The sequence below is a fragment of the Sturnira hondurensis genome, unplaced genomic scaffold, assembly GCF_014824575.4.
Source record: "Sturnira hondurensis isolate 20B ecotype Veracruz unplaced genomic scaffold, ASM1482457v3 Scaffold0001020, whole genome shotgun sequence".
Classification (NCBI taxonomy): domain Eukaryota; kingdom Metazoa; phylum Chordata; class Mammalia; order Chiroptera; family Phyllostomidae; genus Sturnira; species Sturnira hondurensis.
Genome location: NW_028073651.1, coordinates 930677 through 954011, shown reverse-complemented (window position 1 = coordinate 954011; position 23335 = coordinate 930677). Strand labels below are relative to the sequence as shown.

The 23335-nt window shown below is 58.4% G+C and overlaps 1 protein-coding gene across 2 annotated transcripts in view; it reads left to right on the top strand.

Annotated features, from left to right (window-relative positions):
• Positions 1 to 23211, top strand: part of SYMPK (symplekin scaffold protein) — a 33486-nt gene extending 10275 nt beyond the window's left edge. Inside the window, exons 8-27 of one of the 2 annotated variants that reach the window (XM_037058900.1) lie at positions 489 to 659; positions 1834 to 2073; positions 5516 to 5670; positions 6699 to 6849; positions 7935 to 8139; positions 9187 to 9337; positions 10089 to 10324; positions 11258 to 11339; positions 11480 to 11593; positions 12479 to 12626; positions 13481 to 13641; positions 15237 to 15345; positions 15593 to 15693; positions 16174 to 16264; positions 17188 to 17289; positions 20755 to 20942; positions 21816 to 21992; positions 22188 to 22283; positions 22545 to 22880; positions 23036 to 23211. In XM_037058900.1, the coding sequence (XP_036914795.1) occupies positions 489 to 659; positions 1834 to 2073; positions 5516 to 5670; positions 6699 to 6849; positions 7935 to 8139; positions 9187 to 9337; positions 10089 to 10324; positions 11258 to 11339; positions 11480 to 11593; positions 12479 to 12626; positions 13481 to 13641; positions 15237 to 15345; positions 15593 to 15693; positions 16174 to 16264; positions 17188 to 17289; positions 20755 to 20942; positions 21816 to 21992; positions 22188 to 22283; positions 22545 to 22880; positions 23036 to 23182 (3161 nt within the window). In that variant the 3' untranslated portion in view covers positions 23183 to 23211. Of the gene's footprint in view, positions 1 to 488; positions 660 to 1833; positions 2074 to 5515; positions 5671 to 6698; positions 6850 to 7934; positions 8140 to 9186; positions 9338 to 10085; positions 10325 to 11257; positions 11340 to 11479; positions 11594 to 12478; positions 12627 to 13480; positions 13642 to 15236; positions 15346 to 15592; positions 15694 to 16173; positions 16265 to 17187; positions 17290 to 20754; positions 20943 to 21815; positions 21993 to 22187; positions 22284 to 22544; positions 22881 to 23035 lie in introns of both variants that reach the window. The other variant, XM_037058892.1, reaches the window with a different exon arrangement.
• The last annotated feature ends 124 nt before the right edge of the window (positions 23212 to 23335 follow it).

Sequence of the window (23335 nt, the reverse complement as noted above, 5' to 3'; positions counted from 1 at the left end):
TCGATGGCATTATCTTAAACTATGTATTTCCCTGTGAAAACCATGGTCATATTGTTACACAGTGTTCTGTAGTATGCTGATGTCCCATTCTATTTTATTCACTGTATGAAGACATGTGGCATCCAGGGTGTTTTTGGGAAGAAGGGTACCCAGCACAGTTGGGGAGGGTTACCTTCTGGGTCCTCTGTGTGTGCAAATGCACAGACACACACTCAGAGTCTACATCGCCAGAGTCACACATTTAAGTTCCGATGGTTGGATGTTGAGAGTATTTCTAGTCAACCACTGATGCAAGCCCATGCCACGAGCAGCCTCGTCACTGCATTTTTCCATCATTAATAGTCTCCTAAGGCCCATCAGCACTAAATGTTCTGTTTTTCAGCCATTCACATACAGGGTCTCTCTTTTTGGCCCCAAAGTCGGCTCGCTCCAGAGTCCTGAGAGAGAGGCCCCTGCTGACTCGCCCCCTTCCTTCCCCGCCCCGGTAGACGTGCTGTGGGAGGAGGGCAAGGCGGCCTTGGAGCAGCTCCTCAAGTTCATGGTGCACCCCGCCATCTCTTCCATCAACCTGACAACAGCGCTGGGCTCCCTGGCCAACATCGCCCGCCAGAGGCCCATGTTCATGTCCGAGGTGATTCAAGCCTACGAAACCCTGCACGGTAGGTTGGTCCCCCTCCACGGCCTGGCCAGTCTGCCCTTCGCTGGGGAAATGTGAGCTGTTGGTTGTAGGCCCCTGAGAGATCCGTCTGATCTAGTCCGTTGTGGACTCTGGATTAGACAAGAGTCTTTCAGTTGCAGGTGACAGAAGCCCGGTTCAAAGCTGGCTTTAATAGTGAGGAACGAGTGGGTGAAACCGTGTGATGTCTGTGAAGTACCTTAAAATGTTTCAGCCTCTCCCCGCTCACGCCACAGAGCAGGGGGATACATGTTCCAAACTAAGCAAAATGCCGGTGGGTCAGTGGTGATTCATTGTGCGTTTTCTCTACCTTTGTGCCTGTGTCAAAACTGGAAAGGTGAATTGAGGTGTGAGTGCAGGTCACAGATCTCTCTTCGTCCCTCATCTCTGATTTTCTCCGTGTCGGACTCGTTCTGTGTCCCCTTCCCTGCGGTAGCAAAGATGGCCCCCACTACCCCTAGGCTTCCATTCTGTTCACTCAGCAACCTCACAGAGTGTCTCCTTCCCCATCATTCCAGCAGAAGTCCACTGGCTGATGCTCATTGTTTCTGATTGGCCGAGAAGAGATTTCAGGCCGGTCTCTGAACCAATCACTGTAGCTAAGGGCTCTTACTGACCTGAGACCTTGCCCCCTGGGACTGAGAATGGAGCCAGGGTGGTTCCCCCAAAGGAGAATGGGAGTGTTGTTGGCTGAGGAAGAGGGCAAGGACGCTGGGCAGGCCTCCTCTTCAACTCTGGAACAGGGAAGGCCCACTCATCAAGGTGACTATGTTAGGCATTTGAAAGTCATTCTGGGGACAGGGGCCAACACTGAATTGCCCTAGCGGTTCAGTGGGGACTCTGGATGTGAAGGCGGTGATTATAGTCACCCCCAGGGGAGGCGTATTCCAGACCAGAGATGGAGAGTGATGAGACTTTGTGTTTAATGAGAGGAAGGGTAAGTTTGCCCTTTGCATTAAGGTTGACCAGTACTGACGGGAGTGTCTCAAGGATTTTAAGCATAAGTTGGTACAGTGGGGAGGGCCACCCGTTAAGATTTGAGAGTGAAAGAACTTTCCTGGAAGACAGGTGTCTGTGACCACTGCCGGGGTGCGGGAAGTGACACGCAGGCCCCACGAGCTCTGTCCACAGCAGGACGTTCCCGTTTCTCCCCTCAGCCAACTTGCCCCCGACACTGGCCAAGTCTCAGGTGAGCAGCGTTCGCAAGAACCTCAAGTTGCACCTGTTGAGTGTGCTGAAGCACCCGGCTTCCCTGGAGTTCCAGGCCCAGATCACTACGCTGCTGGTGGACCTGGGCACGCCGCAGACCGAGATCGCCCGCAACATGCCCAACAGCAAGGACGCCCGCAAGCGGCCCCGGGACGACTCAGACTCCTCGCTCAAGAAGATGAAGCTGGGTGAGGCCTGGTGGGAGGGGGTGACCGGGACGGGCCGCGTTTATTGACACGCTCAGCCACTTACATTCAGCCGTAAGCTGCATTTACATTCACATTATAACTTATGTTGTGTAAGTATGACAACAAAATAAATGATGCCAAGTTAGGATTATTAGAGTGTAGAATGTACTTAAAAGTAACTGAATTATTTAAATTATACTAAAAGGAGCAAGATAAAAATAGTCCTCTCGCCCCTCTCCCCGAAAGTAACCACTCCCCCAGTATTAACACGTAGCCTCCTGTGTGTCGATTTCTCCTTTCTTTGATTTCACGTGAGTGGATTTTCCTTTCGAAGTAATTCTTCCATGGTTGTCTTATTATCAGTCATGTCACCCTTGGCAAACTTCCTGACTCCAAACACTTTTTAAATCACTCGGGTGTGTTTATAAACTGTGTATGAAAGAATTTTTTTCTCTTTTTTTTTTTTATTTTAAAAAATAAGGAATTTATTTTGATATAAGGAGTGAGGGAGGGATCTTTTGTTCCTCCATAATCATACAAAACAGGGTGGTGTGTACCTTACTCTGCCGAGCGATCCTTTTGGAGCTCTTTCCATATCTGCACATAGAAGTCTACCTAATCCTTTTTTAAAAGATTTGTATGTATTTATTTTAGAGGAGAAGAGAGAGAGAAAAACAACAATGTGTGGTTGCTTCTCATGCACCCTGTACTGGGGACCTGACCCACAAGCCAGGCACGTGCCCTGCCTGGGACTCAAACCAGTGACCCTTTGGTTCCCAGGCCAGCGCTCAATCCACTGAGCCACACCAGCCAGGGCTTAGTTGTCATGTTTATTTAGTCTCCCTCGGCCTTCCTCTGTTTCACAACCTTGACATTGTGCAAAGTCCAGGGCAGCCAGGGGGTAAAGTGTCCCTCTGTTTGGATCTGCCTGGGTTTGCCCAAGTGCAAACCGGATGCACTCTTGCCTCCTGAGTACATCCAGTGTGCACTTGGGCAGGAGCCCTGTGGAAGTGATGCCTCGACCCGTGCACGGCATCAAGAAGCACATGGTGTCAGGCCCATTTTGGTGAGGGGAACTTTGATCCCTTGGTTTCTCTAGTGTAAAAGTACCCTTTTTCACCCTCCCTGTTTCTCTAGTGTAAAAGTAGCTCAGTGGATCGAGTGCTGGCCTGCAAACCAAAAGGTCGCCAGTTCGATTCCTGGTCAGGGCACATGCCTGGGTTGCGGGCCAGGTCTCTGGTAGTGAGCGCATGAGAGGCAATATCTCTCATGCACCGACGTTTCTCTCCCTTCCTCCCCTGCTTTCTAAAAATAAATAAATAATTTTATAATAAATATATAATAAATAAATAATTTTTAAGTTCCCTTTGTACATAAGATGAGGGAGGCACTGTGTGAAAGACCTGTTTCTCTTCAAACTTTGACTCAGTGGTTTTAGCATCTATTGATGATTGTTGCCTACATGTTTTATTGCTGTGATGGTTGGTTTTGAAAAGATTTTTTTCTACATTGATTAGTTGGCATTTTGCTATAAGGAAGAGTTTTTCATTTTTTTCCCATCTCCCCACTTTATTATCAGTGCGGATGTGTGATTTCTTATTTATTTTCTGGATTATAATCCATTGCTGTTGTATTTTTTTAAGATTTTACTAATTTATTTTTAGAGAGGGTGAGGGAGAAACAGGGAGAAAAACATCAATGTGTGGTTGCCTCTCGGGTACCCCTCACTGGGCACCTGGCCTGCAACCCAGGCATGTGCCCTGACTGGGAATCGAACCAGCGGTCTTTCGGTTTGTAGGCCAGCGCTCAATCCACTGAGCTACACTAGCCAGGGCATATTGTCATTCATTTTGTTCCCCACATTACCTTAATATTGAGATTTTGAGTTGGCCACTATGTCCCTTTAATGTGGCTCCTAAGTTTTTTTGAGCATTTCTTATTTTTGACATAAGATAGTCTAGACTTATCTCATACATGTTTTCCTTCCCTTAACCTTGGACTCCACCATTTCTCTAAGGAGCCCTGGTTTCTTTTAATTAGGGGATAGTTTCAGAAGTCAGATCTGAGCACTGAATGCATTGCCACTGGGTGCATTTGAATTCTTTGCCATTGCCAACATTTTTCCTTAAAGACTGCACTCGGGTTCACACACTCCACTCTCACCAGCCCTGGACATTGTGTAAGCACTCTGGGCACACACCGTGTCGCAGGTGTGCGTGCTCTCGTGCGTGTGTCGCTCTTTCACGTTGGTCGGCCGTGTGCCCTTCTGAGAAATGCCCACCCTGTTGGTCCGTCCAGTAGTTTCTGTAGTTCTAGAATGGGATTGCGTATGCCCCTGGTTAACGCGGCGCTGCAAACTGTTTAAAAAGACTGCATGACATTTCATCTTGTGTTTGCCGTGAATTACATAAATCATCGCCCTAGTGAACACTTCAGCTTTTTCCACTTTTATAAATACAGCTTCAAGGAACATGATTGTTCCTAAAAGCTTCTTCGCTAAGGTTCAGACACTTGGCTCTTTTCCCCGTGAACTGTGGCCACTGTGCTTGCACTCAGCCAGCCTGCTCAGCACAGGCTGGTGGGGACCGAGTCCCGCCCCTCTGCGCAGTCGGCGCTGCAGGGGGTTCTCCGCACAGCACACCTTAGGTGCAGCTCTAAGTCGGTAGGTGGGTAACTAGAAGTGGGATTGCTCTGTTGAAGAAGTGTGCACACTTAAAATTCTGACCTGCTAGGCCCTGGATGGCGTGGCTCAGTGTGTTGAGTGCCGGCCCACAAACCAAAGGGTCACTGGTTCGATTCCCAGTCGGGGCCCATGCCTGGGTTGCAGGCCAGGTCCCCAGTTGGGGGCGCATGAGAGGCAAGCACACGTCGATAATGTTTCTCTCCCACTCTTCCTCCCTTCCCCTGTAGATATAAATAAATTAAATCTTTAAAAAATATTGGACCTTCTAGCAAATTGCCCTTCCAAAAGACTGTACTGATTTACATTTCTGTAGTCTGCACCCCACACCTTTACTAACAGCCAGGACTACGAGCCTGTCTTTTTCATTTTTTGTCGCTCACAGAGGCAAAAATGCTCTGATTAGGTTGTACATTTCTGTGGACCTTGTGGAGTTGAGCACTGTTTCAAAGATAGCGGTTTTTAAACAGTAAAGCTCTGGAAATTATTAGTTCCCCTTTTCATCTCCTTGGAGGTTAGTGTGATCGGCTAGACCGCTCTGGCTTACTCCCACCTCCCGGATGAGAACTGAGGCCTAGAGAGAGGCAGTTGGTCCCCAGGGGCATCCGGCCCTTTGTCGGCAGAGCCAGACGTGTAGCCCGGGTCTCCATCCACTGCACTGCTCTTGATGGCTGCGGCTGTCGGGCTGGCCGCCGGGCCCCCTGAGGAGGGAGGACCTGCTGCCTCTCCTCGGCCAGCATCTCGTCTCCTTCCCTCTCCCAGAGCCCAACCTGGGGGAAGATGACGAGGACAAGGACTTGGAGCCAGGCCCGTCGGGGACCTCAAAGGCCTCAGCCCAGATCTCGGGCCAGTCGGACACGGACATCACAGCTGAGTTCCTGCAGCCTCTGCTGACGCCCGACAACGTGGCCAATCTGGTGAGCAGGGGTAGGGCCCATCCCTGCGGGGCCGGGAGGGAGGGTCTGTCGTCCCTCTCCTGCTTCCGTTCCACACTCTTCACCTCTGCTGGTTGCCCCAGGCCCAAAGCATCTCTGTTCTCAGTGGAGAAGGTGTGGGCCACGGGGCCCAGCTACCCTTGACCTCTCTGACCTTTACTCCAGCAGGGGTCATTTGCTAGCATCCCTACAGTCCCGCTTTAGGTGGTCAGGGTTCCCACCCAAACCCTCTCGCTCTCTGCTGTCCTTTGAAGGGGGCAGGGGGTCTGCCACCCGGTGTGTGAGCCCACAGCCTGTGTGCTGAGTGGTGTGGGGTTCGCACTGGGGGTCGGGGGGCAGGATGGCCTACATTTTCCTCGGGTTCTCAAAGTTACCCCACTCCACAGATAGAATTGCTGGTTTGGGTTGATTGGAGTGGACGGGTCTGAGGTCAGCCCTCCGACTGCAGCAGTGCTCGAACCTTCTCGGGCACTCTGCCCACCCGTTGGCAGTCACCCTCAGCCTTCCTGCCCCTCGGCCTGGAGAATGCCTGGGCTTTGGCTGTTGCGTGAATGGAGTGGAACGTCTGTCCTGAGGGCGGTGAGGAGGAGTTTTCTGTCCAGCTCAGCTCTCTCTGCTGAGCCCCAGGCCTGGTACGCAGCTACCTCCTGCATCTTTCCCTCCTGGATGTTCCGCAGGCGCCTCACACTCCACACATCAGCACCAAACTCGTGAAATTTCTATGATCCTCTAAGGTCTGTGCCCGCTCCTGAGTTCTTGGCACACCAGGCTCCCAATTTCCAAGCCAGAAACCTGGACGTTAAGCCCTTTGACCTGTCCCCTAGTCCTTCCCCCCTTTTCCTTCTGCATCATGCACCATGCGGCATCTCCACTTGTTTTCTCTCGGCTGTCCCCAGGGCTCTGAGCCCCATGAGAGCCCGCCCGGGTCTGTCTTAGTCACGTCCCAGTGTGCTGGGCGTGGAGCCTTACTCGGTGAGTGAGCAGGGCTGCTCTTCCCGGCCATCCCACAGGTCCTCATCAGCATGGTGTACCTGCCGGAGACCATGCCTGCCTCCTTTCAAGCCATCTACACCCCGGTGGAGTCCGCGGGCACCGAAGCCCAGATCAAGCACCTGGCTCGGCTCATGGCCACACAGATGACGGCCGCAGGACTGGGGCCCGGTGAGTGTCACAAGGAGCTAACCCAGACCTGAGGTTGGCACGGTGCCTCCTGGGCTCTCCTTCCTGCAGGAGCGCCCCCTCCTGGTGGTGCAGATGAAGACCATGTGAAACCAAGGCCTCTGTAATCACAGACCCCATAGTAGGTCTTTTGAGTGCTCAGTAGTTCGGGCCCTGGGCTTGGAGATCCAACAGACCTAGGTTTGAGGTCTGAGTTGGACTGGACTGTCCCATCCCACCAATAGCTGTGTGACTTTGGCCAAGGCCCTGAACCTCTCTGAGCCTCAGGTGTTTCCCCATTTCAGCAGTGCTTTGAGGTGCAAACTTTGTGCCGGGAAACACACGACCCTTAATGCACACCTTGGAGAACCGTCACAAAATGAGCACACCGGTGTGACGACCACCCGGAGGAGGGTAGAGTGAGGAGAGAGAGACGTTTTTGCTGCTCTGCAAAGTCCCATCCGCTCCCTCTGGTCAGCACTCACACGTCCTGCCCGCAGAGATCACCGCTGTTCTGATTCCCGTCTCTGTAGATTGGGGCTCTTCCTAGTCTTGAACTCCATAGAAATAGGATCATGGAGAGTCTGGCTTCATGTGCCCAGCAGAAGTTTTTGGGATTCATCTACGTGGTCCTGTGAGCATTTATCTCTTCTTGCTCAGCGTGATTCCCTTAGGCGACCAGGCCACCGTTGGTTTATCTGCCCCCCACGGACAGACCTGTGGTGGCTTCCGGTCTTGGGCCATGATGGACAAGCCGCAGAGAACACCGGTGTGCGTGTTCCGATGCGCACGTGCCTCATTCATTTCCAGTCTGTGCCAGCAGTGGGATTGTTGGGTCACGTGTTAGGGTGTGTCCGTTGCCCTGGGTGCCGCGCAGTGAGATGCCCCCTCTGGCAGCAAGGGTTGTTTCCGGGGGGGCCTCAGTTGTGGCCTCACACAGTGATGAGAGGCCTACCTGTGCAAGGAGCACGTTTTGCAGGTTTAGATGAGTTTTGTGTGTACGAGGCTTAGCGGACCCCTGGACGCAGCAGGTTCTTGGGTGGGTGCAGTGGGCCAGACGTGCTGGAGCCCGTCTGCTGCCCCCCCAGGTGTGGAGCAGACCAAGCAGTCCAAGGAGGAGCCCAAGGAGGAGAAGGTGGCGAAGCCCGAGAGCGTCCTGATCAAGCGACGCCTGTCGGTCCAGGGCCAGGCCATCTCGGTGGTGGGCTCCCTGAGCTCCATGTCCACGCTGGAGGAGGAGGCCCCCCAGGCCAAGAGAAGGCCAGAGCCCATCATCCCGGTCACGCAGCCCCGGTGAGTCCGCCTGCGGTGCTGGTATGAGACGGGGGCCTGAGTGTGGTGCGTGTGTGTGCAGCAAAGACAGGTGGGTCTGGACGAGGGTCCTCCTGACTCCAGAGTCAGCGCCGTAGCCACCGAGCCTCAGTTGTTTCTTTTGCGTAAAAACCTCCCCCGGTGTGTAAACTTGGGACGATAGTATCTGCCTCTAAGGATCAACAGAGAATAAAATTCAGTTCAGTGACGTTTAGGTAATTAACCCTCGGGGTTGAGAGTGACCGTGGAATGTGCCGTAAGTGCTGCCTGTCGTGACTGTTACTGTTATTATCTCCCTCACGGACCCCAGATCCAGCCGTCCCCACCCAGAGGCCAGTCAGGGCTTGTTCCCAGGGCCTCGCCCAGGCTGTTTCCCCCGCACCCCAGGCCCTCTGTTCCCTCTTGCTGTTCTTGGACAGCTGGCAGGTCCCCACTGGAGGGCATTTGCCCTTCCTCTTCTCTCTGCCAGGGACTTGTGCCCTTCGTCGCCCTCTGCTCCCCGGTTGCCTCCTCGTAGCCGCTTTCCCGAGATGCCCTTCACAGCAACAAGACAGCATCCTCTTCCTGCTCACCCCCCTGTGCCATCCCTGTGTAACCTCTTTTAGGTGACTTTTTTGCAATTGTATGAAGTTTGTTTTTAACTAACCACATAGTATATGAACGTACTGTGTTACAAACCTATTTCCAGGCCACAGAGGTATCTGTATCCCATCCTCCTCTTAGAGATGACCAATGGACAAAGTAGGGAGCCCTTCAGGACCTTTCTTGGTGTGCATATGAGTACTGCTCCTGGGAACTCATCGTTTTATTGTGATGATTGGTTTTTCCCCTCTTTCTTCATTTTCTCCCCCACACACGGGACATGCTGGGCATAAGGTCCTTCCTGCTCATTCCTCTTCTGTGCCTCGGGGCCCCGGGGAGTTCGAGAGGCCACGTGGGGGTCTCTGTGTAGCCTGCAGAGTCACCGGGTGGGCCTGGGCTCCAGAAAGAGTGTCTGAGCCTCTGTCTTTGTCCGTCTGTCCCATGCAGGCTGGCGGGTGCTGGCGGGCGCAAGAAAATCTTCCGTCTGAGCGACGTTCTGAAGCCCCTGACCGACGCACAGGTGGAGGCCATGAAGCTGGGCGCAGTGAAGCGGATCCTGCGGGCTGAGAAGGCCGTGGCCTGCAGTGGGGCAGCCCAGGTGCGCCTCTGTCCCCCAGTCTACCCTTCCGGTCCCTCTCCCCAGAGCCTGCCTCAGCCTCCTGGCTCCAGTTCCCAGCTCGGCCACAGGGCCTCGGGCCTCGGGCCAGCCGCTTCTCCCGGCCTCGCTCGTGTCCTCCCCGGAAGGCGGAGGTGACGGCAGCAGCTCCACGCCGCAGTGCGGGGAGGAGATGCGCAGGCTCGGGTGTGCCTGCCGCAGGACTGAGGGCCGCGGTTGTCTTCCTCGTGGGTCCAAGTTCTTCTTACTCTTGCTCTTTGTTGAGTCAGACACACCTGGCTTAAGTCCCCATTCTGTCACTTGCCGGCACTGTAACCTCTTTTAGGCGATTTTTTTCCCATTGTTTGAAGTTTGTTTTTAATTAACCACATAGTGTATGAATGTTCTATGTTACAAACCTATTTCCAGGCCGCAGGGTATCTGTATCCCATCCTCCTCCTCAGAGATGACCGATGTACAAAGTAGGGAGCCCTTCAGGACCTTCCTCCGTGTGCATATGAGTACTGCTCCTGGGAACTCACCGTTTTATTGTGATGATTGGTTTTCCCCTCCTTCTTCATTTTTCTCCCCCACACACGGGACGTTCGGGGCATAAGGTCCTTCATTTTGCCTTCCTCACGTAGCACTGGGTCTGCCCTGGGGTCCTCTGAGCCCAGGCAGGAGTCTCAAGGCACGCTCATGGGGGCACTGGGGTTGCCCACCCCGTGCCGACCCACGCTTGCTCTCTCAGCAGGCACGCATCAAGATCCTGGCCAGCCTGGTGACGCAGTTCGACTCGGGCCTGAAGGCCGAGGTCCTGGCCTTCATCCTGGAGGACGTGCGGGCCCGCCTGGACCTGGCCTTCGCCTGGCTCTACCAGGAGTACAGCGCCTACCTGGCCGCCGGGGCCTCAGGTGCCCTGGACAAGTATGAGGACTGCCTCATCCGCCTGCTCTCCGGCCTGCAGGAGAAGCCTGACCAGAAGGATGGGTGAGGGGACGGCCCTGCCCCTGCCTGTCCCCGGAGCTGCCCTCTTGCGTCCTGCCTTTCCTCCCTGGTCCATGACCGCCTCCCTCTTCATCACCACCTGTCAGCCTTCGTGTGCCCATCCGGCGTTGCCCCTCCCTCCCCACTGGCTGGTTGGACCGCCTGGGCCCCTCCCCTCTGGGCCTCCGTTCTCTCGTCTGTAAATGCAGTGCCTGCCTCCCAGGCGTGTCGTGGGCATCGACTTCTCTCCCCCCACCTCTCGCCTGAGCGGGTTCTGAACCTTCCTGTCCGTTCTCAGCCTCCAGCGACGCTGTGCGTTCTGCACACTGCAGCCAGCTGACGGGTTCTAATGTGAATGCTGTCTGGTTGCTTCCCCTCGAAAAACCTTCCTTGCTTCTCCATTGCTCTTGGGATCAGCTGCAGGCTCCTTCCCATGCCCTGAGACCTTGTGGAATCCAGAACCTCCCTCCTTAGCCTCCCCCTCTGCTCCTTGTTGCCCCCAAATTTTTGGTAACCACACTGGCCTTCTGTCTTCTGTTCCTTGAACGTGTCAAGTTCAGGGCCTCCTGGTACTTACTGTTCTCTCTCTCCCTGGAATTCTCCCCCCTGCTGCATGGCTGGCCCCTCACCCCCCAGCACTGACTCAGACGGCCACCACATGTGAAACAGCAACCCCCCCATCCTTCCCTCCCGTTGTGTATGAAATGAGTGGGGTCCCCACTGACAAAGGGTAGAAGCTGAGCTTCACAGAGGTGAAGTGTCTGCCCAGGTCACCCAGCTGGCCCTGTTTGGCCGCCGCTCTCTTCCCCGCCAAGCTCTGCAACCAGGCTTGAGCGAGCTGGCCACCAGAGGGCCCTGCCGCCTCTGAGCAGGGCCATCAGCGGAACTGGGGGCCGGTGCCTCTCTGCAGCCCTTCCCTGTCCCTCTGTCCTGCAGGATCTTCACCAAGGTGGTGCTGGAGGCGCCTCTGATCACGGAGAGCGCCCTGGAGGTGATTCGCAAGTACTGCGAGGACGAGGTGAGGCTGGTGCCTGGGTCGTGGAGCCAGAGGCAGGGGCGGGGCCTGGGGGGTGCAGTGCTGGACCCAGCCAGGAGAGGGAGCCACCCCAAAGCCTTGCTCCGGTTGGCTCGAGCTCCGGCCCCTCCCTCCTACCGCAGAGTCGTACCTACCTGGGCATGTCCACTCTTCGAGACCTCATCTTCAAGCGCCCGTCCCGCCAGTTCCAGTACCTGCATGTCCTGCTGGACCTCAGCTCCCACGAAAAGGACAAGGTGACCCCTCCCCACCCTTCGTGCCCCGCTGAACACAGCCCTTCCGCTCTCCCGTGTAGCCAGCCTGGCCTCAACCACGCTCCCCGAAGTTGCCTTTCTGGCTGCATCAGTGTTGGGGTGGTGGTGGTTTTTCCATGTGTGACTTCACAACGCTGCTTAGACTATATACACACACGTGTGTGCACCCCCTCCCCCAGGAAGGGCAGTCCCGTTCTCACTCTGCTCCACCCATGCTGGTGAGCCCCTCCTGAAGGCTGGCGCTGTGCAGGGTCGGGGCGCTGAGCAGGAGAGGGGCAGCTTGAGCTGTCCGCAGACAGCAGGGACGGGGGAGTAGAGCAGCGCGCAGGGCTGAGAGCCCTGACCCAAGCGATGGGCGGGTGGGAGGTGGTGTAAGGAGGGTTTCTGGAGGAGGGGGCGTGTGAGCCAAGACCCAGAATATGAGTGGATGCATGTGCTCTGGCCCAGGGGAGCAGCGTGTGATGGGGCGGGCCCTGGACCCATCCCTGCTGCGGCCTCTCGCCCCCTCCTTCCTGGTCGCCCATGGCCACTCATTCAGGAGACCCTCCTGCACACTCCAACTCCGCCCTGTGGTGCTGTTGGGGACAGAGCAGTATCTAAAACCAGTCCGTCTGTCTTCGTGACTCCCCGCAGGGCATGTCTGAGTGAGACAGGACACGGCCAGGGAGACTGCTGTCGCTTTGGAGGGACTGAGGAGAGCTCGTTCTGGTTGGGGCGGAGCAAGCAGGGCAAGGGGTGGTGCGAGGTGACTTGGGCCCTGAGTGGCTGCTGGGCCTGGCCTCTCCTGAGCTTGGGCTTGTCCACACAGTGCTGCCAAGTGCGGGGCGGCCATCCCCCACCCCAGCGTCTCGCCCCCTCTCCCCTCAGGTGCGTTCCCAGGCCCTGCTGTTCATCAAGCGCATGTACGAGAAGGAGCAGCTGCGAGAGTACGTGGAGAAATTCGCCCTGAACTACCTGCAGCTGCTGGTCCACCCCAACCCGCCGTCCGTGCTGTTTGGGGCCGACAAGGACACAGGTTTGGTGCAGATTCATCAGATGTGTATTGAGCACGTGCCCGGTCCCGGGCTCTGGGCCGGGCCGGGCCGTGGGCACAGAGCTGGATCAAGGCTGAGCCTGCCCAGCCTGCTAGGGAAGCCCCTGTCCAGATGATAATAACCGGAAGCAGCAGGCCTGGGGCGGTGAATCTAAGGGGCTTCGGGAGCCCAGCCTGAGGCGTCAGGGAGCGGGTCCTAGAGGAGAGGACAATGCTGAGAGCTGGGGGACAAGGAGAGCTGGCCAGTGACGGGGTTCTGCGGGGACAGGCCATTCAGTTGGAAGGTTTGGGCTGTGGAGGGGAGCATGGGTACCCGGCATGGCCCCGGTGTGGGGGGCCGGAGGACAAGGTGGTATGCGGAGAAGAGCTGGGCAGCAGCCTTCTAGGCAAAGGAGCAGCACGTACAGAGGCCCCCACGTGGGGTCTGTCAGAAGTGGGGTGTGGCCTGGGCCCCCCCATAGGAGTCACACCCCCAGGGCCTGGCAGGTAAAGCATGTTGAGGAGCCAGCCAGGGGTTTATCCCGAGGGCACAGGGTGGTGAGACCTCTGAGCGGGAGAGGGCGGGGTCGGGGGGCGGAGTCAGAGCTGCGCCTCAGAGAGACCTTCTGGCTGCCCTGTGCCGCTGGGTTGAGGAGACCAGGTGGGAATTCCCAACAGAGGCTTCTGAAGAGCAGTGATGGTCCCACCCCATTTCCCTGATGACTGGCTTCTTACCCTTGGCTTCCAGGCCCAGCTCCCTTCTGTGCCCGTCCCCCAAAAAGGGACAGACACATGGGGGTGGGGGAGCAGTTGGGAGGGGCAAGGGGCCAGCCTGATCCCGTCCCCTGCCCTACCAGAGGTGGCGGCGCCCTGGACCGACGAGACGGTGAAGCAGTGTCTGTACCTCTACCTGGCCCTCCTGCCTCAGAACCACAAGCTGATCCACGAGCTGGCAGCTGTGTACACTGAGGCCATCGCGGACATCAAGCGGACGGTGCTGAGGGTCATCGAACAGCCGGTGAGGCCCCTGAGCTCACAGGGCCCTGCGCGCCGTGGGCGGGGCTGAGCCGCGACTGCAGCCCCTCCCCTGGTACCCGCGCCTGGGCGGAGCTAAGCCCCGAGGCCTGACTCGCCGCTCTGCGCTGCTCTGTAGACCGTGGGTCACGCATGGCCGGGTGCGTCCTGCTGAGAGGACAACAGGGGGCCCCATGGTCAAGAGCGTGGTGCTGGACAGGCCCGGCGGCGCCTCTGCCTCTCCCCCTCTCACTGAGAACCTGCGCCCCTTCCGTGAAAATGTCCCCCGAGCTTGTGGTCGGGGCTCCGTGTAAGCATCTGTCACTGGCTCGTTCGGGAGCTGGCCCTCCCCTGCCTCTGCAGCCACAGGGTCGCCCACCCGAGAGCCCACGCAGTTGCAGACTGGACCTGAAATGCAGAATGTCTGTCCCGCCCATTGCAGCTGCATTGGAAACCACTTTTTTCCGTCTCTGCCCCTGAATTTTCTTTTATTTTTTTAATATATATGTATATATATATATTTTAATATATTTTATTTATCTTTAGAGGGGAAGGGAAGGTGAGAAGGAGAGAAATATCAATGTATGGTTGCCTCTCCTGAGTCCCCTGCTCGGAACTGGCCTGCAACCCAGGCATGTGCACTGACTGGGAATCGAACCTCGATGGTGTGGTTCACAGGCCCGCGCTCAATCCACTGAGCTACACCAGCCAGGGCTGAATTTTTTTATTGTGGGTAATTGCCAACATGACTAAAAGGAAAGTACGGTATCTTAAATTCCCACCTACCTGCGCCCCCAGAACTGACCGCCTCCTTGCCTGTAATGGGGGTAACAAACAGGCTCCTTGTGAGGAGGAAGCAGGTTCTGCTCCCCACCCGGAAGGTGGACCCACTGGACTGTGAGCTCCTCGAAGACGAAGGCTGGCCGGGTCCACGCGCGGTTGTAAATGTCGGGCAGAGGCCCAGCCCTGCTCGGAACAACTGGCCAAGCCGGGCCCTGGCCGCCGTGGAAGGGTGTGGGCAGGCGTCCTGATGCCTTCAGAAGCCAGAAAAGTGCTTCACCGAGAAATCGAAGGACAGGCCGGGAGCTAAAGGGCAGGTTAGGGAGAGACGACACAGAGAAAAGACACGGCCTGCTGGGTAGGCGCTGGTGCTGGCAAAAGTGCGAGAGCTGTGTCCACATGAGATTGGGCAGAAGAGACCCAGATGCCGCTGCTCCAGCCCTCCGCCACCTTCTCCAACTCTGAACCCGGCCACCAGCTCCTCCTTCCCTGGTTTTATTGAGATGAAATTCACGTAGAACATTGTGTTCGTTTAAGGTGTACGATATAATGATTTAACCTGTTTATACTGCAAAATGATTACAGCAATGTAAGTTTAGTTAACATTCATCTATCAGACTCTTCTGGTTCTAGTGACGAGAACTTTTAGGGTCTGCTGTTACCAGTCTGTGCCCCAGGGCGCCTGCACCTCCTCGCCTCGCCAGCTGCCCTGCCCTTGACCCTGGGGTTTCCCTGAGCTTGCACCCTGGGTCCCTCAGTCCTGCCCACATGGCCCTGCACCCCCCTCAGGCCCTCCCTGTCGTCCCTCTCTGTCTCTAGATCCGAGGAATGGGCATGAACTCTCCAGAGCTGCTGCTCCTGGTGGAAAACTGTCCCAAGGGGGCAGAGACGCTGGTCACGAGATGCCTGCACAGCCTCACAGATAAAGGTGCCCCCCAGGACCCCCACCTGTCCCCCTGTTCCCCCAGCTGCCTCCCCAGCACCTGGGTTTTAAAGCTGCTGGTCTCTCCCCGCCCTCGGTCTCTCCGTCTGGAACAGTGTCTGGCTGAGGAGGCGGCTCTGAAACGCAGTGTCCCGCCCTCCTCTCCCACGTGCCCCCCACCACCTGCCCTCGCTTCGGTGCCCACCCTCCCGCCTCCACTCCCAACACCCGGGCCTTCTCCATCTGCCTGCAGTCCCGCCCTCCCCGGAGCTGGTAAAGCGGGTCCGGGATCTGTACCACAAGCGGCTGCCAGACGTCCGCTTCCTCATCCCCGTGCTCAATGGGCTGGAGAAGGTACGGACCCAGATGCCCAGAGGCCCCCACTGATGAGGACTCGGCTGGTGGGGACCGGTGTCAGAGGCTTCGGACACATTCCAGGGCTTGACAGACCCGGGCTCACTGTCAGCTCAGCCTTGGCCACGTCTGTGACCTCACGCAGGCTGCTCCCCTCTTTGAGCCTGCTTCTCCTGTCCGGAGACTTAACGAAGCCACACAGGCAGATGTGCCCGCAGCACGCGTTTCCCCCAGTTTCATTCCCAGTGGGCTGTGGGGCCTTGAGTGCGCCTCCATCTCCTCCTTTGTGAAGAGGGGGCGATAAGAGAGCTGAAGGGGGAAGTCAGTGAGCTGGCCTGGGGGGTGTGGCCTGGATAGGGAGTGATGGGGCTGGGGCTCCAGGCCTGTGAAGGGGGGGGTGGGGGCGCTCAGCCCTGAGGGACCAAAGGGAGGGAGAGACTCCGGAGGTTGAAGTTCTCTTTGCCCGCCCGCTCCCTGTAGAAAGAAGTGATCCAGGCCCTGCCCAAGCTCATCAAACTCAACCCCATTGTGGTGAAAGAGGTTTTCAACCGCCTGCTGGGCACCCAGCACGGTAGGTGGCAGGTACCTCGTTTCCCTCTCCCAGCTCCTGTGCCTCAGCCCCTCTGGGAGGCCCCTCAGGTGGTCAGGCAGGAGGAATGGGCCCTGGAAGTGAGGCATGGAATGCTGGGGGGGATCTGGTGCCGCCTTTAGGGAGAAAGGGGCTCATGCACCCCTGGAGCTACGACTCGCACTCAGCAGTGTCTGACCACTGATCCCCAACTCGCACGGGCCACAGCCTCTGACATTCGGATGATGCCTCCCTTCGCAGTGGGGCACAGGGGTGGAGCCGGGGTCTGACCCTCGGTACTGGTGTCTGCCTTCTGGGACCCAGCTACGCCCGGTCTCCCTCAGGCACTCTGGCCGGAACCCCTCAAGCTATGGTGGGGGGCCTTTATAATGGTCAAAAAGAAACATACCAAAGTTTGAACCTAGAAAAAAAACTACCCCAGTGGCTGAAACTAGAGTTGGAGACCTTTCCACACACAGCTTGGTAATTTAACACACGAGTACCTGGGACCCCAGAGCGGCGCATGCAGAGTGTCACATCCCCAAGGTGCTGGTGCCACAGGCCCATTGCCTGTCCCCAGCCCGGCCTGGCCAGCAGAGGCCCACGTGTGCCTGCGCTGTGCTGGAGGCCCCATGAGCTCGTCCTAGCCCTGCTTCCGTGGGTGCGAGGCCCAGTGGGGAGGGGCAGAAAGGGTCAGACCAGTCACGTGCTGCCCAGAGAGGGTCTGGAGGAGAGGGAGAAGCCTCCGGAGGGCCTCGTTCAGCTCTCCGTGTTCTCAGTCTCTCTCTCCCCCTACTGTAGCCCTTGGTCCCCCAGTCCCATTGAATTAGAGGGCGCCTCGACCTCACTCACTGCCCCCAAAGTCTGGAGGATTCCGTCCTCTCTCAGGCTTCCATGCTGTCTTCTCCCCCCACCTCCCACCACAGGTGAAGGGAACTCGGCCTTGTCCCCCCTGAACCCTGGAGAGCTTCTGATTGCATTACACAACATCGACTCATCCAAGTGCGACATGAAGTCCATCATCAAAGGTGAGGTGCCCCCCACCCCCCTAAGTGGCCTGGCCTCCGTGGACCCAGGAAGAACCTCAGCCCCCCACATGCCCCTGCTGGACTCTGCAAAGTCCGAGACTGCCACCTACACCCCCAGTGCAGAGCCCTGCCCCCCGCCTTCCCTCCTCCCTCCCTCCCTCCCTCCCTCCCTCCCTGGCTTCCTCTAAGAAAACAGCGCACAGACTGTGCTGGCAGAGTCGTCCTCAACAAAGCGGGGAGCCCTCCCTGCCCGGCCCCAGGAGCACAGCAGCAGAGCCCACCGCCCAGTGTGTGTGATGGGCGGGGCAGAGGGCACCGGCCAGGCGGGCCAGGAGGCGACGCCAGTCTGCCCGGGCTCCAGCTGGGACCGGAGAGCAGGGCGGGAGGGGTACGGGGACACACTGACAGGCTCGCCACCATCGCGGTTTCAAGATGGCAGCTGCTGCTGTTTACTGTGCACTCACCGCTGCCCGAGGCCGGTGAGTATTCGGCTTCTGCTCCCTAGAGGAGCACGTGGAGGTTCCAGGGAGGCCCAGTGACTGGCCCGGGGCCACACGGGACCACAGCGGTTGCGGAAGCACAGGCTCCCAGTCAGTAGGCCTGAGCCGGCATCCCGGTCCAGCCGGTTCTGCCGGTCCTGCCGGTCCCACTTGTGGGAAGTCCTGTCCCTTCTCTCTCCTCAGCAGCCCCACCCCTTTCCCCACCAGGAGGTCTCTGCTCTGGAGTCATGCTCTCCCACGGAGGTGGAGGCAGACCCCCTTACTGTCACTTGCTCTACTCAACACGTCTGTCCTTTGATTCCTCCTGTCCCCTTTAAGAGGGTTGGGGGTTCCCTGCCTTGACCCTTCAGCTTCCTGTCCAGCTTGGAAGAGCCTCTTCAGTGACCCACTGCCAGGCCTTGCCCTGCAGGTTCTCTCTGCCACTTTTGGGGGTCCAGGGAGGAACTTAGGAACATTCACGGCCCGCACTGGGAGTGAGGAGGAGCCGAGGCTCCTGGCGGCTGGGGTTGGAGAGAAGCTGGAAAGTTGGGCTTTCAGGAAACCGTGATGCCACGAGACCTTGTCCACAGGCCCTCAGACTGGGTTCAGACCCTCACGAAAAGTCCGGCAGCGTGGAGTCCAGGGGCAGTCTTTTTTTTTTTTAGATTTTATTTATTTATTTTTAGAGAAAGGGAAAGGGAGACCGAGAGGAAGGGAAACATCAATGTGCGGTTCCCTCTCTCGCACCCCCTACTGGGGACCTGGCCCGCAAGCCAGGCGTGTTCCCTGACTGGGAATGGAAGCAGGGACCCCTTGATTCCCAAGCCGGCACTCAGTCCACAGAGGCGCACCGGCCCGGGCTCAGGGGCAGTCTTTTTACACTCCCTGGCTGCTTTGATGATCTCGGGAAAGCCATGGGCTCATTCCCAATGACGATACGCTCACACGGTTTTGCATAAAATCTGAGAGGATTCACAGACCCACTGAGCCCACTCGTGGACCCAGACTTAGTGCCTGTCCTCACATGGCGGAAACAGTGCCCCAGGAGGAAAGGGGGCTTGCTGCAGGTGACACAGGTGGCCAGGAGCCAGCCCCCGCCCCCTGGAAATGTCAGCCAGGCCCAGTGTGGCCTTGAGCACCCCACCTGCTTCCGCCCACATCCTGGGCCCACATGTGGCCTCCGGGCTGCTGCACTCCCCACCAGCTGCAGATCCCAAGCACCCAGTCCAGTCAGTTCCCAGAGTACTTTCTCCACTCAGGCCCTTGTCACTCCACTTGACCATGAGCTCCAGACCCAAAGTCCCATCCTGTGTTGTGCAGCAGCAGAATTCCCCAGTAGCTGCTAGTATCAGCGGCCATTCCTGGCGCCAGCTGCCCCTTAAGCCACCCTTTCTGTGGTGAGTTTTTCTGTAACTAGACCTGCCCTCCAGTCCAGCAATTCAGCCCTGGGCTGCGCCAGGGACACAGCAGGAACAGAGGCAGCCCTGTCCCTGCCCATTCTCGGATAGCAACAACCCGGAGTAAGCCAGGGTGGGAAAGGGGAGCCCAATCTGCCCTGGTGAGGGGCATCAGGGAGGGCTTCCTGGAGGGGTGGGGGGGACACCTGAGCTGACGCCTCAGTGGGAAGTAGGAGTGAGGCAGAGGAAGACAGACAATCCCAGAGAGGAAGAACACACAGGCCAAGAGAGACGTGTGCATGGCTTGTAATCCTTGAGCAAACCGTGCCTGGGCCCCGCCCACACAGGGTCTGCGCAGAGTTTGGCCACAGTGGGAGTTTGGCCTTGATCTCTTGAGGGCCTCTGGGAGGTGCAGGGTCAGCTTGAGCTTCCCAAAGACTTTTCAGCCTGCCGTATGGGGGGTGGATAGAGGGTGGGGGAGGGGATTGGCGCTGGAGGTTGTTGGGCAAAATAGACAGGAGCCAGGGACCACCTGGGAGCCAGGAGGGGGAGGAGCTTCCTCAGGGTCTGGCAGGTCCTCGCTGGCACTTTCCTCACCTCCTCCCACCCTCCGCCCTGCCTGTCTGCCTGCGGTGCCTTCATCCTCCCTTTCTCCTACGGGAGCGCCCCCATTTCTTATTGGTGCCCATCCCTGTGCTGCTTTAACTTCTCGAGGTTTGGGGGCCTTTCTTCTGGCTCAATAAAGACTTCCTGGCCGACAGACTCACGTGACCAGTGGTGTTTGGGGAAGAGGGTGGTCAGAGGCAGTTCGTGGGGTCCCCCTACTGGCACAGTGGCTTGGAGCACCGCCTCTCCCACTGATTTTGGGGTGCCACAGCCCACTTCTGAGGGAGCAGTTCCCAAGGCTTCCTCAGGCATCTGCATCGAGCCAGCCCTCCTTGGGGCCGTGCTGCCCAGCTGGGAGCACATGTGTGCCCAGGCTTACCTCCTCTCACCCCTCCCTTCCTTACTGCTCTCTGGGTTGTGTTCCCCGCCCCCCCCCTCCCCGAAGTAGCACAGGCCCTCAGGCCCTGGTCCAGATTGGGAATAGGCAGTCTCCTGGCCAGCCTGTTGGTGGGTGGCCCTCGCTGTTGTCCACCATGGGGGCGGGGGCGGTGGGGGGAGGGGAGCTATGGAATTCAAAGCCACCAGATCTGGGGGTGCCATTTGGCACAGATCAAACCAGAACGGGTCTCAGCTGTTGGCAGAGTGTCTTCTGTGCCTCAGCCCTTCAAGGGTTGTCCCCAAAGATAAAGGGGACACAGTCTGCTCACTGTGTTCAGTGAGGGGCTTCCAGGAGCTGGCTGTGTCTTTTCCCTTGCCCAAGCCACCAGGCTTTGCAAGGACCAGGCCAGTCTACCCTCAGAGAGAGACCCTCTGCCAGGTGGGGGAGTCATCCGTTTTGCCCGGAGCTTCGCCAAGTCCAGGCTGGGTCTGGTCTCATGCACTCGGGCAGAGAGCAGGGCTGGGGCTCTCTTAGGGTGGTGGACCTCCCGCCCCCCGGGGGCAGCTGGGCAAAGAGGACAGGCCCACTCTCCGCCTCCTCGCAGCCACCAACCTATGCTTTGCGGAGCGGAACGTGTACACATCGGAGGTGCTGGCCGTGGTGATGCAGCAGCTGATGGAGCAGAGCCCCCTGCCCATGCTGCTCATGAGGACCGTCATCCAGTCCCTGACCATGTACCCCCGCCTCGGGGGCTTCGTCATGAACATCCTGTCCCGCCTCATCATGAAGCAGGTAACCTGCCCCTGACCACCCAGGCCCTGGGCAGCGGGCCGAGGGCAGCAGGACACTGCGGACAGACCGGAGGCAGAGCCCCGACTTCTCTAGGCTGCCCGCCTCCCACCCCCTCGAGGGAGCCTGGCCTGCCCCTGTGCCCTGCCCTTGGCCGGGACAAAGCAGCACTCCAAGGGTCGTGGTTCAGCCTCAAGGTGGCGACGAGGTGAGGGAGGGAGGTTAGGTGGTAGGAGCAGGCAGGAGACTTCAGGGGTGCACTTCCCGGGAGAGGCATGGCTGCCCCTCGGCCCCCACTGTGCTCGCAGGCACGAAGCTGAGAGGTGGTCCGTTTCCCAGAGAAGCTAGAAATCTGCATTTTTAGGAACACGGTGATGAATCAAAAAACAGGCCTCATCCACAGGCCCCCAGGCTGGATTCAGCCCACAGGTTCCCACTTCGTAGCATCTGGCTTAGAGAGCAAATGCAGGTTCACTAGGACCGCCGTCAAACCTTGGTTCTGCCCATAGTTACCATGTGACCCTGGACAAGTCCGTGTGTCTCTCTGGGACTCGTCTGTTTAGCAGGGCGAATGGCGCCCTCTGGAGGCTACTGTGAGAATGAAATGATGACACAAGCCTCCCAACAGCCTGGGCCGGACTGAAAGGGCCTCTTGTCAGTTTTCTCTCCAAGTTGGCCTCACGTCCCAGCTGCTTGGGATCTGGACACAAAAGTCAGAAGGTTCTCTGGAGGGAGGTCAGGGCTGTGTAGCCCAGAGGATTCTATTGGATGGTAGGGATCGAGCCCCAGCAAGGCCCCACCTTGGCAAGGTCCTTCTCCCAGTTTCCGGGGTGGCTACTCGCGCCCCCTCACGCCCGCCCCTCCCCGCCCGTGCAGGTGTGGAAGTACCCCAAGGTGTGGGAGGGCTTCATCAAGTGCTGCCAGCGCACCAAGCCGCAGAGCTTCCAGGTCATCCTGCAGCTGCCGCCCCAGCAGCTGGGCGCTGTCTTTGACAAGTGCCCAGAGCTCCGGGAGCCCCTGCTGGCCCATGTCCGCTCCTTCACCCCCCATCAGGTACCCCAAGGTGTGGGGTGGGTGGCCCCATGGGTCCAGCCCTGGGCGGCTGGATGGGGGCGGGGCGCGGTGCAGAGGGGAGCCCTGCAGTATCAGAATGTAAAGGGTTCTGGAGGGGCCAACCAGAGTCGGGGGAGCCCAGGAGGGGGCTCTGGGTCGGAGCTCCCAGCAGGACCCGTTCTGCTCTCCCCCCAGCAAGCACACATCCCCAACTCCATCATGACCATCCTGGAGGCCAGCGGCAAGCAGGAGCCGGAGGCCAAGGAGCCTCCTGCAGGGCCCCTGGAAGAGGTGAGGGTCTCCAGGCCCAGGACTTCCACCCAGCCTAGCCACCTGCGTCCCTTCAGCAGGCTCCTGCTGAAAGCTTGGGGGTGGGGTGGGGTAGGGTGGGGTGGGGGGCATACACATACACACAGCAGCCCCTTTCTCCCACTGCCCGACCTGCTGCCTGCCTCAGGTGGCTCCTCTCCTTTTCCCACCGCCCTCTGAGAGCAGCCTGAGGCCTAACCCCCACCGGACCCTGAGCTTCGGTGTGTCCCTCCCCACCCCCAGGATGACCTGGAGCCCCTGGCGCTGGCTCCGGCCCCCGCCCCCCGGCCCCCTCAGGACCTCATCGGCCTACGGCTGGCCCAGGAGAAGGCCTTAAAACGGCAGCTGGAAGAGGAACAGAAGCTGAAGCCTGGGGGCCTGGCAGCGCCCCCCTCTTCCTCCTCCTCCTCTGCCAGACCAGGCCCCCCGCAGGGCGCGCCCCAGCCGGAGGAAGCCATGGACTTCCGGGAGGAGGGGCCTGAGTGTGAGACCCCCGCCATCTTCATCAGCATGGACGACGACTCGGGGCTGACAGAGGCCGCCCTGCTGGACTCGAGTCTTGAGGGGCCCCTGCCGAAGGTAGGGATGACAACCGCAGGGCGGCAAAGCAAAGCACCAGGCCCCGGGGTGAAGTGTGTCTGGTGCCCACACTGGGGTGACGGGGGAGGGTTCGGCCCCAACGAAAGGCGAGAGGGGAGCGGCTATCTTCGACCCCCTCCGTCTTCTGTCACCAGGAGGCAGCAGCGGGCGGGCTGACGTCGAAGGAGGAGAGGAGCCCCCAGCCCCTCGCCCCTGCTGGAGAAGACACCGTGAAGACCCCCAGCCCCGCCGCCGCCGTCGCGGAGGAAGCCGGGGAGCCCGAGACCAAGGGGAACAGCTGACGGGGCTTGGTGGGGAGGGGAGTGGGACTGGGGGTTGGGGGGCGGGGCGGGGCTTTGCCTTAAAAAAATTAAAAAGAAAACAGATCGCGGGCCTAGGGCATGGGTGTAGTCTCATCTCTGCAGTAAGTCGGCCAAGGGACTGCGCGGAACCCA